The sequence below is a fragment of the Sander vitreus genome, chromosome 12 (assembly GCF_031162955.1).
Source record: "Sander vitreus isolate 19-12246 chromosome 12, sanVit1, whole genome shotgun sequence".
NCBI lineage: Eukaryota > Metazoa > Chordata > Actinopteri > Perciformes > Percidae > Sander > Sander vitreus.
Window position 1 is genome coordinate 6,634,869 of NC_135866.1, and position 16,503 is coordinate 6,651,371.

The 16,503-nt window shown below is 41.0% G+C and overlaps 1 protein-coding gene across 1 annotated transcript; it reads left to right on the top strand.

Moving 5' to 3' along the window:
• The first annotated feature begins 1,029 nt into the window (after positions 1–1,029).
• On the top strand, positions 1,030–16,355 carry mtf2 (metal response element binding transcription factor 2). The gene is made up of 15 exons (XM_078263780.1): positions 1,030–1,227; positions 2,399–2,600; positions 3,921–4,002; positions 5,908–6,018; positions 6,244–6,344; positions 7,182–7,366; positions 7,470–7,565; positions 8,085–8,153; positions 8,404–8,527; positions 8,966–9,033; positions 9,883–10,053; positions 10,331–10,454; positions 10,655–10,713; positions 11,014–11,106; positions 13,448–16,355. Exons 1-15 carry the CDS (start codon positions 1,223–1,225, stop codon positions 13,821–13,823), a joined length of 1,866 nt encoding a protein of 621 aa, XP_078119906.1. The 5' UTR covers positions 1,030–1,222; the 3' UTR covers positions 13,824–16,355.
• The last annotated feature ends 148 nt before the right edge of the window (positions 16,356–16,503 follow it).

Consider the following 16,503-nt stretch of genomic DNA (forward strand, 5'->3'; position numbering starts at 1 on the left):
CACAACGTCTCCAGAGGGCTCAACAGTGTACCCAGCGTCCCAGGTACACCCCCCTCCATGCCATACCCTCCATATCCCTGATGGGCTCTGCATGGCAGGGGCGTCCTTCTCCCTTAGTCGGGCCTAGGCCTGACCGCATACCATCTGTCTCTACCTTGATGCCCAGTTGGGGTCCTTACGCTTGATCCTGTGCCAGTTACTGCTTTTCTCGGCAGCACTTGACATGGACTTGATGGCCTGTTGGAGGGAGGGACCCTTCACCCCTATTTTTCTCAACAAACTGGTGGTAGATGTAGCAACAAATCCTCTGCATCCCACCTCTACTGGGAAGATGCTGGTCTTCCAGCCGCCCTGAGATGCTTCAGTTGCCAGGTCGGAGTATTTGTTCTTTTTCCATTAATAAGCCTCTTCAACCCCATCTTCCCATGGTACTGTTAATTCCACAACATATGCCAGCTTTGTTGTTGGAGACCACAGGACCATATCTGGCCGGAGTGTTGTAGCTACTATTTCTGGGGGAAACGCAAGCTTTTTATCAAGGTTCTTTTTTTCAGTCATGTAAGAACTGAAGATCAGATGATAATTTGGAAGTTATGACATCAGGATTTGAGTCATATGTATGTAATGTAGCCTAATACTATACATAAGGAAAGTAAATATACCTAAGGCAAGGCATTACACTATCGCATTACATTATCACCTTCCAGCATGTAACAATCCTCAATCAATATAGCACACAGCATTTGTATTGTGAGAGCCTATCAGTAAATGAGTCATTTTTCTAGCAGATCCAATTAAATGAATAAATAATGCAGGCCAAAACATTTTGTCTTATTCAAAACAAAACAAATTGAGACATAGAATTTTTTTTTGTATTAGCTGGTTTGAATCAGCTAGTATTTGTAGAGATTTAATTCATTTTTAAACCAATTTAGTGACGGTTTCAGGTTTTTATTTTTATTTTTTTTATTTTAAACTGCATTTCTTCGTCTAACGCTTCCCATAATGCACTCCCCCGATCATCAGCGGGAAACCAAAATGGCGAACGTGCTTGGGGAAAATGAACCGTTTGTTATCTTCTGAAGAAGGCCAGAGCCCCGCAAGTTTCCGCGATATACTTTTGAAATAGATTCAACTACAGAAGAAGCGGGATAACAGCGGTCATTCCCATTTAGTTTTTTTTGTTGTACGAGTCATTTGTTGAAGAAGCGGAGGTGACCGAATGAGGTATTGTTGTCATCATGTTTTCCTCCTTTTCGGGGGGTGTGGGTCCGACGGTCAGCGACCTCTCCGGAGGTTACCGCTTTTCATGTGGATTATTCATGCTAACAATCAGGCCTGTCTGCTAGCTATTTCATATTACGAGACATTTCAGTATTCGACGTTATCTCAAACTGGCCCTTTATCCTCGTTAGGGGCTAGCTAATATTGACCATTTTCACTCAGTATTCGAACAAAGGGAATCACGGATGTACGGGCATTGGCTAAAGGAGAATAGAAACATTTTTAAAATCTACAATCTCTAACTTAATGAATAATGTTCATAAAGATACAAATATCAGGTGTTAATTTGCATAAATATAAATGACACTGACATCCAGTTGTCAGTTTATATGTAGCTGTGTGTTCAAAATGTATAGCAATCTTTGCGTTTACTTTAGTTTTTGATGTCGGAAAGGCTATAGAAATACTCAGCATTGACCTGCAGCCATCTTACTGACTGCATGGCTGTGGTTAATTACCAACTAGCACTAATTATGAGTAGAATCACCTGTTGTGTGTATCCACTGGAGGGGAAATGGCATGCGTTTCATTTTCAGCCATTGTTTTTTAATGTGTGTGATGACAGTATTTCAGTAGCGACAGTATTTCAGTAGCGATTCAGATATATCTCCATATAATTCCTATTGGCTGTTACAAAGGAATTTCATTGATGGTCAAAATCATAGTGTTGAATGTAGTATTCCTATATTTAAGCCACAAAGCAGAGGTATCATTAGCGAGAGTGAGAGTCTAAGGACAGAGGGTGCCATATGCTGTACAGATTGTAAAGCCCCTTGAGGCAAATTTGTGATATAAATAAAATTGACTTGATTTATTAAAAAATAAAAAATAAAACGGCCTGTGTGAAAAGCTTAGCCTGTCTTGTACTGGCATTTTTACCCTTACTCTCCATGAAGTTATCATTATTATGTATTATTATCTATTGTTACATTTATGCTTGCCTACATAATTATTGGTTGTTAAATGAAATGCCCAGCACACTGTTAGCAGCACACAGACTGGGAATTGGTGATAATAATGCCATGTCTCCTGAAACTACGGTAATAATGATTAATCTAATTTCCTATTGTCTCTCATCTCTCTCTCTTCCCCCCGTCCCCCCCCCCCCGCCCAGAGACTCAGGGGTTGTTGATCACCTGTCTGTCCATCACAGAGCTCTCCCCCAGCGGCAGCAGCAGGCTGTGTCCTTGCCCCCGTCAAGCCTTTCTGCTAGGGGGGAGTATGGAGAGGACGACATGTCTGACAGGTTCACAGAGGGACAGGACGTCTTGGCCCGGTGGTCAGATGGCTTGTTTTACTTGGGGACAATCACCAAGGTTAGTGTGAGGGGAAACACTCCTTTTGCTACTAAAATTAGTTTTTATATCACAGTACCACCACATACTCCAGCACACCAGATACACAAAACACAGGAAATGGCCCTAAGGAGTCCTTCAAGTGCATACATTTGACTTTTTTTTTTATCTTTCCTGGCCGTTTTATTTCACTTATTTATAAAACATCAGCTGTTACTAATGCCTAGTTCACACTACATGATTGTAGGCCTGATTCTCCACTCACTGACTTTTTGGAGCTCCCCGACAAAAGCCCCAGATCAAAGGCAAATTGGCATAGGCTTGGCACTCAAGCGCTATATTGTGATTTGTACTTCTGCATAAAATCGACGCCGTGGCTACGTACGTAGGACCCTACGGCGTAGCCTGACCTGCGCCTCTCGAAAAATGTAACATGTTGCGGTGACGCACGTCGTGTCTTGGCAGCGTTGCATTCCCCCCCGACTCATTTCCTGGTTCTCCTTCTCCATAAACATGAAATCAAGGAGAGGGTTAACGTTTTCCTGCTACAGATTTCCCACCGTGGTCAGAAAGCAAAGGGGAGACGCTTTGTTTCTCTCACTATGACTCTAGAGTCGCTACTCGCTCCGAAGCTAATCATCGTCACTCTCTCACTTCTCCCTCGCTTTACTTCACACTCCCCACACACACGCCGCGCAAGTATAAACTTCAGGCCACTTAGGTAGGCTACGGTGAAAGCTCTGCGTAGAGCCTCCGCACAACCATAAATCACACTTATGTCTGACTGTGTTGAGGGGAAACCTAGGGGAGGGGTCGCCTGTAACAATAGGAACTTTACTGTATGTGTTTCATTTGTAACACGGTCCAAAGTTGTTGCACCTAGAGGAAACTTGAACTTGAGTGCTTGTTTCTGGTGGACATCCATTGTTAGAACAAAAGAAATCCTGTCTCATGCATGGTATTAGGTCATGTCCCATGTCACTTCTTGCGTGAGATATAACGTGTGACCCCCTGTCACTGGTCATGTGTAAAAACCACAAATACTGTTTTTACAGAGAATTACGAGAGAGCTAGTTGTGTAGTGTGAACAGTACAGCGGTCTGACGACTTTGAAAGTCGCTTGGTGTGGACTGAGCTTAATATTTAGATTGTACTTAGCAGATTTGGTCATAGGACGCATAGCGTCTACCTGGCAAAGTCCTCTGAATTAGTCGTATGTGACACGAAACGTAATATATTGCTGGACTAGTGTGAAGATGTGGGATGCCTGGGCACTATTTAGGCTTTAAGAACAGTGTAGTGTTTAGGAAGACACAAATCTATTTTTGTTTTCTCCTTCAGATAGATCAGGACAAGCAGCGATGCTTTGTGGTTTTTGAGGATCGGTCAAAGTCCTGGGTTCTGTGGAAGGATATCCAGACAGGTAAGTTCCTTCAACTTCAACATCTACTTGTTTGTAAAATATGTGGCTCTCACTATTGAATAAAAAGGCAGTCCTTGATCATTTGCAGGTATTTGAAAGGAGGATATGCTATTGTATTGCCTCTCAACAACTGCACCTTAGGTTCTGTACAGTCAATAGTAATTTTGTTTGAATTCTTGGATTAGTATTTTGATGTCCACACCCTCGTCTGCCTTCTCCTGCCTTACTTATCTCCCTACTCTTGTTGCTGGCAGTTAAACTGTCCAGTGTCTGTCATCAGACAACACAAGTCCAGATGAGGATAGGGTAGATGCACAGAGAGGCTGGCGTCTAGATCAGTTAAAATGCAAATATGACACAGATTTGCTTCATAATAAGGCATAACATGATTTTTGGTGGATTAAAAATTTTTTTTAACATTTCTTGACAAATATCCACTATGTGGTTGTATATTTATTTTTCGATCTTGACTACTGAGCTGATCCACATGTTGCTGCACAGCTGTATGTACACATTGTAGTGCTGGTTAAAATGCCTTGTTTACTGCTGACCTCCAGTGGCTGAAGTTCTCACTTTGCTGCAGTGATGCCCAGTAAAAATGTACTTGCAGTGTTTTAACTAAACCCTGCCATCACTCAGTATGTTTACATGCACACCAATATTCCACTATTATTCTGAATTTTAAACAGGTCATGTAAACAGCATATTGCGGTTGGATATTCTGTATAAGGCCTTTTTCTGAATATAGCATTTTCCGATTAAGACGTGGGATATTCCGGTATTATTCAGGTTTTAGAGGCATTCTTTGGACATGTATACAGCGCGTTCGGAATATGCGTCTCAATCTGGGTTTTTACTGCAGTTTACGGCCTCTTGCCTGTTTAAAGCTTATGGTCAGCTCTGTGCGTTGCTATGGTTGCTGTAAACAAACCAACCAGCCAACAGTTTGCAAGGCTGTAGACCCGATAAGAAGGAGAAACACAGCTACTTTTAAACATTATCAAAGACTTGGATATCAACAGGTTTTTGGATAGTCGCACACATCGCTATCCCGACATTTTCAAGAAGCTGGTTGAAGGAATGAAAGAGGGAGGCTGTGTTCACACGGTCCAACAAGTCTCCGCCACCGCTGGTCAACTTTGAAAAAAAACGTATTTTACATGGCTACATGTAAACAGGAATACTAGTGGAATATTCACTTTCATTAGCCATGTAAACAGTTTAGTCGGAATATCGTCTTTTTCGGAATAAGGGCAAGAACTGGAATATTACGCGCATCTAAACGTAGTGTGTGTTGGTGTGGTTACAGGTACAAAAGCCTGGTATTCTTACTATTGAGATCACCGTTTCTGAAAAGAGACATTCATTTTCATTGAATGAGTCTATTCAGAAATGGTGTTTCAGGATTAATCAGGATAATCTACAGTTGGCACTTGGCAGCACTATTTTAAGCACTTAAACTTTAAACTATTTGAGGTGCTCAGCTAGCCTTTTACTGTCACAACAATCTTTTTTTTGTCCATTTCAAAACATTTGTAAATGTACAATTATTAGTGTTACAAATGGTTTGTCTCACAAATTGTTGTGTGCTATGGTTTTGTCCTGCTGAAGAGAGTTAGTTGTGGGTTATTCATTGTTATAAAGTTACTACCATGACTGGGAAGGCTATGTGGTTAACAGGGGTCCCGTTCTCAAATCACTCGCAGTTTACCTCTGCCGGAGCGCTCTCCTGGCTCTTACTGCATATGAAAAATTCATATAATTTGGGAAATGAATACCGGTATGAACTGTTATACCGCCCAGCACTGGTTGGCACTACTTTCAATAAGCACTTGAACTTTAAACACTATTTGAGGTGCTTAGCTAGCCTTTACTCTGTCACAACAATATTTTTGTCCATTTCAGGGGATGAAGATGATGAAGACGATGAGGACGATGACATTGTGTGCTCTATATGCCAGGATGAAACTTCAGATGAACCTAATGAAATTGTCATTTGTGACAAGTGTGGACAAGGTACTGTCCATTGTCCCTGATGCTCTTATAACTGACCTTGAACGCAGCAGATAGCGCTGTTCTTTTGTTATCCTGTGTGTTCAGCCAGCGTTTTCTTACTTATCCATTCTTTGTATATCTACCTATTGAACTCTAATCTCTGGTCATTAAGGGCATTTGTCTTCTTCAACGAGTGATCCAGTAGATGGCAGATGCATGTAATTAATTTCATTCATTGTCTTTTAGGCTACCATCAGCTGTGCCACACCCCCGTCATTGATGCCTCTGTCATTGACTCTGATGACAAGTGGCTCTGCTCAGAGTGTGTGCTCACTTCTATACCTAAGGTACAGCTTTTGTTTTGAGTATAAATACATGAAACCTTTAGGTAGTATTGATCGCTATTTTGCAGGGCTGTCCACCTTTGTCGAGTCCAAGACCAGGACTAATCGAGACCGAGTCCAAAGAGGTTCAAGTCCAAGTCAGTACCGAAACAGAAAAAAAAGAAAAGAGTCCTCCTTCAAGACCACTCACTTGCCTGTTCATAATTTATGTGAAGTGAGAGACTGTATATCTATTTTAAGATGATCATTTTGCTTTATTATTTGTAATAATCAATAAGCAAGTGCAGAGTAACACACTATAGGATCAATTTAGGCCATATTATTTACTTCACATGGAAATGTTCCCATTCTTCATAGTACATTCATAGTACAAAGTGCTCGCTGACATTGTGTTCGTGGCCAAAATAGAAAATGATTGATGCCTGATGATTGAGGCATATGATGCAGCCAGGTGTGTACCAGGCGACCAATCCAACGCCTGTTCCAGATGGATTTTGAATTAAACTAATAGATGTTTTCAGAACGAGCGTGCTTGGTCAGTGATTTTGTTTTGAAGGAGGAAGTTACTTTAGAACAAAAGCATACAGTGCTGGACTTGGTCGAGACCAACTACAATATTTGCCGAGTCCGAGACAACAAAAGCGTCTCGAGTCCGGACTCGAGTACTACAGCCCTGCTATTTTGTGAGACTCATTATTTGCTCTGCTTTAACAGTAAAGCACAATGGAGATAAGAGACTATAGAGTCCAAGATAATCTTTGGAGTTAATGTCGTATATACCTATATGTGTACATAGTTTTATGTTTGGGTAAACATGCTTTTTGTCTGTGCGGTTTACAGAGGGGGGGTGCACACATGAGGGGAGCGTCTGCTAAAGGCTTTCTGCTGCAGCAGCAGCAGCAGCAGCAGCAGCAGCATATAGATCTGCACCTGTCCTTCCCATACATTTTGGACGAACTAGTTTGGAACCAGGGCCACAAGACTAATATCCAGCAGTGCTACTGCTACTGTGGAGGTCCAGGAGAGTGAGTAACATGTTACGTACTTTAAAAAACACACGGTAAACAATTTCCTTCTGTTTATTTTTACGTACCCTGGTACAGCTAACAGTTCTCTTTTTCTTTGAAGTTGGTACCTGAAGATGCTGCAGTGTAACGAGTGTGAGCAGTGGTTCCATGAGGCGTGTCTACATTGCTTACAGATGCCCATGCTCTACGGAGATAGGTGCGAATACCACTGTGTGTGTATGTTTCACAATGGCAGGGCCGTCTGATGAAATTATTTGCACACCTTGAACATCCAGTCAACAGTTTAACCATCATTTGAGCTTAGTGTGCAAAGTATATGAAACTGCAGCTAACAATAGCAGCAGTACTGCTTCATGCTATGATACCAGTTCTTACTGGTGAAACAAACATTAAAAGTTAAAATGACTGAAAACAACCTTTTTAAAAAAAAAAAAAAAAAAAAATTGTGGTTTAGACAATCTTTGTTTTCCGCATTTACTCAGAGCTGCCCTACCAAAGGAAATGAATTCAGTGGCGGAAATGATACTACTCCACTCCACTTTGTTTTTTTTTTTATCATCAAACAATTTGAAATCATAAAAATAATTATTTTCATAATCAAAATAATACATTATCTTGTATTATTGCTTTGTGTAGCATTTTCTGCCATGCTCTGTGGTCACCGACTCAGTTTGCAGCATAACAAGATGACATGTTTTTGTGTTTGTGTAACTAGGTTTTATCTGTTTATTTGTTCCGTTTGCAATGGTGGACCAGAGTTCCTCAGCCGACTGCCCCTTAGCTGGTAAGTAAAGCTGAAGATGTATATTTAGCTTTGACACAGATGGCCTTCCTTAAACGGTATACTATTTAATAAACAATGATGTGATTGCCCGTCTTCCCAAAGTAGTGCCTTTTTTAGATATGTATCTTATTTGTTTTTTTACAATGGCTGTGCCTTATCGCCTCTCTCAATTCCTGCATTTTCTTTTTAATAATAATATTTTGGAACCAGACTAAGTAAAGACAACACAGCTTTTACTGAAATGTTTCAGGGAGGATGTCACACACCTGAGCCTGTACAACTTGAGTGTGATCCACAAGAAGAAGTACTTTGACTCTGAGATGCACCTGATGTCTTACATCAATGATACCTGGGAGCTGCTGCAGCTGGGGGAGGTGAGGACACGACTCCTTACGTTACGTGTGACTATTCACAAACTTTAATTTGTAACTCACCACTGATTCTGGACACACACACACACTCTCACACTCTTATGTTCTTTGCACAGTAGTTTTTTTGAGTTTTCTACTGAACATAAAGACACTTATTGTTTAAGTTTTTAATTTGTGTAGTATGTATGTTTTTGATTTGGCACAGGATGTTAGGAATTGGCAACCTGTTGCACCTTAACGGTTTCCAGACTATGTATCTGCTTAATGCACCAAAGTTAAGTGGAAACCACATTGTTAGCTTGTTCTTGAGGGTTAATTATTTTTGATTTATCCCGTGCTGCCAAATTAGTTTTTGAAACCATATGGTGTTGATTTTCTGAGTTACCTTTTCTTTTCTTGCACCCTGTCTTTCCTGTTTGGTGACCCCCCCCCCCCTTGCAGCTCGCCAACACTCCCAGATCAGAGCGATATCAATGTGTTCTGGAAGCATTAAACAACAACAGCAGCATGTAAGTTATCCCTTTTACTGGTTAACACTTTCCATAGGAGTGGGCTTTGGGGAGGACGCAGGGGAAATGTCCCCCCCAATATTAGCAGACATGCATTTGTTCCCCCCACTTTATAAACATCAAAGTAGTGGAGCACTATTATTTTGACAACAATGCCTCTGGTAAAGTAGGTGACAGTATGCAACCACAAAAACAATGGTTGCAATTTTCCATCAAACGGAAAGAAGCCGCAGCTATGCATGGATGATAACCATGGAGGAACCTGAAGAAAAGATGTCTGATATTAAGACACTTTTTTTTCTTTTAAAAAAAAAAAAAGTCTCAAAACCCAGTAAAGTTATATTTTTCAAGTTTCCTTCTAGAAGTGTTAATGGCAATTTCATAAATTGGAACTTAGATTATAAGTGGATGTGGTGGAGAGGGAGGAGAGGCAGACAGACAGAAGTCTCTCTCTCCTCATCCCTTTTGTGAAGCATTGTAGCCCTGTGGACAAATGACTTGAAACACATGTAGGCATGAAAATCATGCCTACATGTGTGATGACTCAGCAGTGATAACATTAAATGAGAATATTTTAAAGCAATACAGAATGTATGAGAGCCTTACTGCATTGTATTCCACTATATCTTGACCTGACGCCTGGATTTTCTGTTTTCTTTTACATAAGTTAAGACATTTCAGTTCACCATTAAATTGATGCAGAAAAAGCACAAATTTGTCCATAACAATTTACCAGAATGCAGGAAATAGTCTTCAGCGCTCAAATTTTCGTGGGGAGCACCCCCCCCCCCCCTTGTCTGTTCAACCATGTCTCTCTCTTAACTCCCAACTGTCTGGGTTCTCTTCCAGGTTCATGTCAGGGAAGGAAGTTAAGAAAAAGAAGCACTTGTTTGGGCTGAGGATCCGTTTCCCTCCTGCTCCACCCAACTCGGATGAGCCGACCAGCAGAATGATGGAGAGGGCTTCACACGAGATCACTATCAAAGGATGCAAGTCCACCAAGGCTCTGGCTGGCATGAGGTAAGATGGAAAACCTACATTTAAAGTTCTGAAGTGAAATGTTTTCAAACTTTTGGGTGGGACGTCCACCCATTCGCTGTAAGCTCTTGAATTTGAACTGCTTGTGTTGGACTGATGGTGTAAAATGAGAAAACTGATACAACGTTCAAAAAAAGCTGCGTTTTTAATGCACCATGTCATTTCTTTCATAATTAGTGACTGCTTAACAGTTGTAGTGTTACCAATGGCACAACAGTCATTGCGTGTGAAACTGTTGTTGTTGTTGTTGCTGCTCTAGAGCTTGCAGTACTTTAACCAATGGCACAGAAAAGAAGAAAAAGAAGAAGAAGAAAAAGAGGAAGCAAGGAGCACATTCTCTGGAGACTCTGGCTAAACCACAACACAGTGAACTCTTATCCCAGGTGGGTGTGGGGGTGGGGTCGTGGGTGGGTGTTAGTAGGCGTGAGCTGGTTGTGTACATAGTTGTTGAGAGGTGCCGGTATTGTTTCCTTCCTATGTATAGGTCTGAGCTCACAAACTCTCAAACTGTAACTTTTTCTGGGGATATAGAGAAACTGTAAAAGGAAACCCACTGAGAAAAAAGTGTTCTTGTCTTTGACAGGAAGTGAGAAAGCCTCTACCACTGGAGCTCCACACATTGGATCACTTAACCTCTATCAAGTAAGTGGTGAAGCTACCGTACTGTTCAGGCTGCAACGAACAGCTGTTTTCATTTTCTTTAGATCCCATCAGCCCATGGTGATGTCTTTTTAAAGTGCTTGTTTTGTCCTTGGTATTTTTTGCTTGGTTGACTAAAACGATTGATTTATCAAAGTTGTTGCAGATTAATTTACTCTGATACATTTGATTCAGTTTTATGTACAGTGAGTTTAACTAACTTTCAGCAGCGTCTTTCTGTCCTCTGTATAATTATTACAGTTTTTTTTTGTTATCCTCATTTTACCGCCCCCACAACACTAGGAGTGAGAGGTCTCTGCTGTCTTCAGATGTGGAATCAATAGGAGCCCTGAGCACCACAGAAACTACCTCAACTAGCATTTCAAGACAGTCCAGGTTTGCCTGCTATGGAATTGCAAGATCTAACCCTTTTTACTATGACATCTATGGTTCTATGGAGGGCAGTGTCAGTCATTCTGTCTGTTGATCTGTGGCTTTGGTCCAGACTCAAATATTTAAACAGCTATTGGATGTACAGGTGCTGGTCATATAATTTTAGAATATCATGAAAAAGTTGATTTATTTCAGTAATTCCATTCAAAAAGTGAAACTTGTATAATGTATACATTCATTCCACACAGACTGATATATTTCAAGTGTTTATTTCTTTTAATTTTGATGATTTAGAACTGACAACTAATGAAAACTCCAAAATCTCAGAAAATTAGAATATTGTGACAAGGTTCAATTTTGAAGACACCTGGTGCCACACTCTAATCAGCTGATTAACTCAAAACACCTGCAAAGACCTTTAAATGGTCCCTCAGTCTAGTTCTAGTTGACTTGACAGCTGTCCAAAAGACGACCATTGACACCTTGCACAAGGAAGGCAAGACACAAAAGGTCATTGCTAAAGAGGCTGGCTGTTCACAGAGCTCTGTGTCCAAGCACATTAATAGAGAGGCGAAGGGAAGGAAAAGATGTGGTAGAAAAAAAGTGTACAAGCAATAGGGATAACCACACCCTGGAGAGGATTGTGAAACAAAACCCATTCAAAAATGTGGGGGTGATTCACAAAGAGTGGACTGAAGCTTTAGTCAGTGCTTCAAGAAGCACCACGCACAGACGTAAGCAAGACATGGGTTTCAGCTGTCGCATTCCCTGTGTCAAGCTACTCCTGAACAAGACACAGCGTCAGAAGCGTCTCGCCTGGGCTAAAGACAAAAAGGACTGGACTGCTGCTGAGTGGTCCAAAGTTATGTTCTCTGATGAAAGTACATTTTGCATTTCCTTTGGAGTCTGGAGGAAGAGAGGAGAGGCCCAGAATCCACGTTGCTTGAAGTCCAGTGTAAAGTTTCCACAGTCAGTGATGGTTTGGGGTGCCATGTCATCTGCTGGTGTTGGTCCACTGTGTTTTCTGAGGTCCAGGGTCAACGCAGCCGTCTACCAGGAAGTTTTAGAGCACTTCATGCTTCCTGCTGCTGACCAACTTTATGGAGATGCAGATTTCATTTTCCAACAGGACTTGGCACCTGCACACAGTGCCAAAGCTACCAGTACCTGGTTTAAGGACCACGGTATCCCTGTTCTTAATTGGCCAGCAAACTCGCCTGACCTTAACCCTATAGAAAATCTATGGGGTATTGTGAAGAGAATGATGCGCCAGACCCAACAATGCAGAAGAGCTGAAGGCCACTATCAGAGCAACCTGGGCTCTCCTAACACCTGAGCAGGGCCACAGACTGATCGACTCCATGCCACGCCGCATTGCTGCAGTAATTCAGGCAAAAGGAGCCCCAACTAAGTACTGAGTGCTGTACATGCTCATACTTTTCATGTTCATCCTTTTCAGTTGGCCAACATTTCTAAAAATCCTTTTTTGTATTGGTCTTAAGTAATATTCTAATTTTCTGAGATACTGAATTTGGGGTTTTCATTAGTTGTCAGTTCTAATCATCACAATTAAAAGAAATGAACATTTGAAATGTATCACTGTGTGTGTGATGAATGAATATAATATACAAATTTCACTTTTTGAATGGAATTACTGACATAAATCAACTTTTTCATGATATTCTAATTATATGACCAGCACCTGTATGCTGTGACATGTACTTTCCACAAAAAAACGTTATGGATCTCCTGACTTCCGGTCCTCTAGTGCCACCATGAGGTTGACATTTGGGTTTTTGAGGAAACTTTCTTAAACTGTTAAATAGATTAACATTAAGTTTGGTAGAAACATTGACAATTCCCTTACATTTTTCTTTGTCATCAAGTCACAATTTCAATAGATCTTATACTTTAATACTACTACATGCCTTTTTAAAAACTATTTTCCCACATTCCCATCAGCCTCAGCTGTAACTTGTGTTAAGATGTGTTAAGATTTTAAACATGGTGAACATTACCTGCTTCTTTTAATTTATCGGTTTATTAAAAACAGACGGTGACAATAAATATATTGCACCAATGCACAATGTCACAGTGCTAATTTCCATCTGTTGTCCCCGGGCTTGTATACAGTATGTTTGACATCAGCATGTTGGCATTGGGAGCATGTAAACATGCTGATTTTAGCTTTTATTTCAATGCACTGTTGTGCCCAAGTACAGCCGCTGTAGACTCTTTCTCGTTTTTTGTAATTCCCCTGTGTATACTTTTTGTTTTTGTTATTCCCCTCAGAATTAAAATCAGTTTTTTTTACTTCCTCTTTTCCTATCAAACACCCCCCAAGCCTCTGTAGCTCCAGCAAGACCCGCACGACCGCCTGCATCATGCCTGTTTCCGCTCCACCCTTGAAAAGGAAACGTGGGCGGCCACGACGGGCCCTGCAGCCCCCCAACATGGAGATCCCCCCTCCTAGCCATGCAGAGCCAAACCTCTCAGCTACGGAGATGCTGAGCCCCCTCCCAGGGCTGCAGTCCACAGACATAGTTCACGGCATGGACCCCAACAGCCAGCTCTCCCACCTCAAGAGCTCCATCAGCAGCTATTTCGGAGCAGCAGGGCGGCTGGCGTGCGGGGAAAAGTACAAAGTCCTGGCACGACGGGTTACCCTTGATGGCAAGGTGCAGTACCTGGTGGAGTGGGAAGGAGTCACTGCCTCCTAGACTTGTCGGTGTCTTCATTACTTCTAACTATTAACCAGCGCCTGCAGGAGGTTAATGGTGGTGCTAAGGACATGTATACACAGCCTGTATTCGGAGCATTAAATGATTTATACCTTTGTTTAGTTTAGACAGGAGCAGCTTACTGCAAAGTCTACTGGTTCAGTGCACACGTGTTTAAAGATTCATTGATTGTTCATTGATAAAGATGAGGCATTGTCGTCATACCACACCGTATTTGTGTTATTATGCTTTTAACTTTTGTTTAAAAACAGCAACCCCTATTTATTCAGGGGGAAGCAATTGATTAGCGCACTGCACCTGTAGGCTTTCAGTGAATCGATATTGTACCTAATTTTTAATCCAGTGATATGCTTTTTATTTCCAGACCAGTTAATCATGAAACTGTAAGCGTTTTTGACAGAATGTAGTTGGTCAGGCATTAAATGGTAAATCTTGGATGATAAAAAGAGAGGGGGACACTTTCTTCTAGGGATGCACCGAATCCAGATTTTTGAGGTTCGGCCGAATACAGAACCCACTGGTTAAGATTCTGCCGAATCCGAAACCGAATCCTACTCCCGTCCTCAGTCCGTTAACACAGTAAACACATTAATGAAGTCCTTCCTTTGCCGTACCTGAAGTTGCTGCATTTTGGCTGCGGTCTGTAGATTCCTTCATGCACAACTCGTATTCTTTTGGATGTTTCATACCGAATGTTTTAACAGCGGCGATGTTGTGTATTGTTTGGGGTCCTCGCCACCACGACACAAATCGGCATTGCACATTGAACATGTAGCTGGACTTGAATGGCCTTCTTTTGACTGAAAGTACTGCCAAACAACACTTTTTCTGCTCCCCAGTTCCATTTTCGCTTTCTCACAGCCTGCCGCATTGAACGCTCCACCTACGTAAACACCTTCCCGTAATCAGCGGTGGCGCCATTACGTCGACCAGCGTAGGGTTCGGTGGAAAAAAATTCTAAGATTCGGCATCCCCGTTTTCTTCAGAGTTTTTTTTTGTATTTTTATTTCGCTTCTACATTCAATGGACAATTACATGTTTGTTTATCATTTATTTTCTTACCAATTTGGTAAATAAGTGTCTCCTCCTTCTCTAGTCCCAGCTATGAGTACCTCTTGCCTCGGGCAGACATCTCCTTCGAGTGTGCTCGTTTGTGAGCAGTTCAGGAGAAACTCAAAACAAAAGCGATGTTCTGCTGCAGATGTTTCAGAATTATGCTACATGTATTACCACCCCCTTGTACTTTCTCATATTCCTTTTTTTTTTCTGTTAAGCATTTTCGTTTCTTTATAGTTATGGATTGAACGTATCAAATTATATGTTAGGCCATCATCTCATTTTGAACCGATTTATTGGAGCTTTTTAGCGCCTACGATGCAGCATTTTCACCCATGGTAAAGTTCTTTAAATCCTTTTTTATGTTGGTTATAGATCCCAGTTTAAAATTAAATGTGAGATTATGAAAAATACCATCCTGAGAAGAAGTTTGTTTTCCTAGTAGTTTTTTTTTTTTTTTTTAAAGCTCCACCGCCTTAATCTAAATGCATAACCTTAAACACTTTGATTTGAAATTGATTAAAATGACTTAATTGTTGACTGAAATCTTTAAGGACCTATTTAGTTTTTACTCATCTGATGGTTATTAAAATAAAGTGCTGCATAAGATGAATGTTCCCATTCATTCCCATACCCAGTTCCCATAATTAAGATTTTTTTCAGTTTTTTTCTGTTGTGCTGCCTATGCAAGTTAGTCCTGCATAAACGTGTTGTTCAGTCATATAATTGGACCATACGGCTTGACAAAGGGGAGCTTCAGCATTATTATTATTGTGATGATTTGAATTGGTCGTTTGTGTGATGGGTGCAAAAATGTACTTGGATCTTTGCTTTTACAGTCAAGTTCACCTTGTAGTCTCAGGATATGCGCTAACACTGTCACTGTATTGGATAGGGCTGCATTTGGAGCGTGACAGGATGTTTAGATGTAAGTTATTCACTCAGTGTTGTTGATCAGTATTTTTATATCAGGTCCTCCCATTTGTCACATTACTTTGGACCATATGTATGTACTGTAAGCTTCTTTTTTTTATGAGCAAAAGAATATGTAGTCCATTTTACTGCTACAGTTGCTTGTTTAATCTGAGTCAGAAAACAATCACTGGAAAACTAATTTGCTGTATGTCATTGCATGAGGTAAATATTCAGTTAGTTCGGCTGTCTCTTTTTTGAGAGGTTTCTATTTTTTGTTAAAATGGACAGAGCTTTTTTGACATTGATACCTCTTCATTACACGGATGTAGTCAGTTGAAGCTTCTCTCCTCAGCCAGTGTGTCAGCCTACATGTTGCTACCACTGGCTTCCAGCAGGCTTCTGTAGCCAAAGAACATACATGTAACGTCTGTCTTGTCCTTTTGAGATTCTTTTATAACATTTTTATACATTATTATATAGGTTGACTTGTTACTTCTGAACCTGTTTAGTTAAAGGATAAATAAAAGCTGATATTTTGAACGGTTGTGTGGTGTATTCAATGTTTAATTGCTACCTGTAGTTCAGGGTTGGCAAACATTCGGCCCAAGGGCCAGAACAAGCCCCCCAAAGGATCCAATCTGGCCCACTGGATGACTGTAAAGTGTGACATTTGCAGAAGTTATTAATT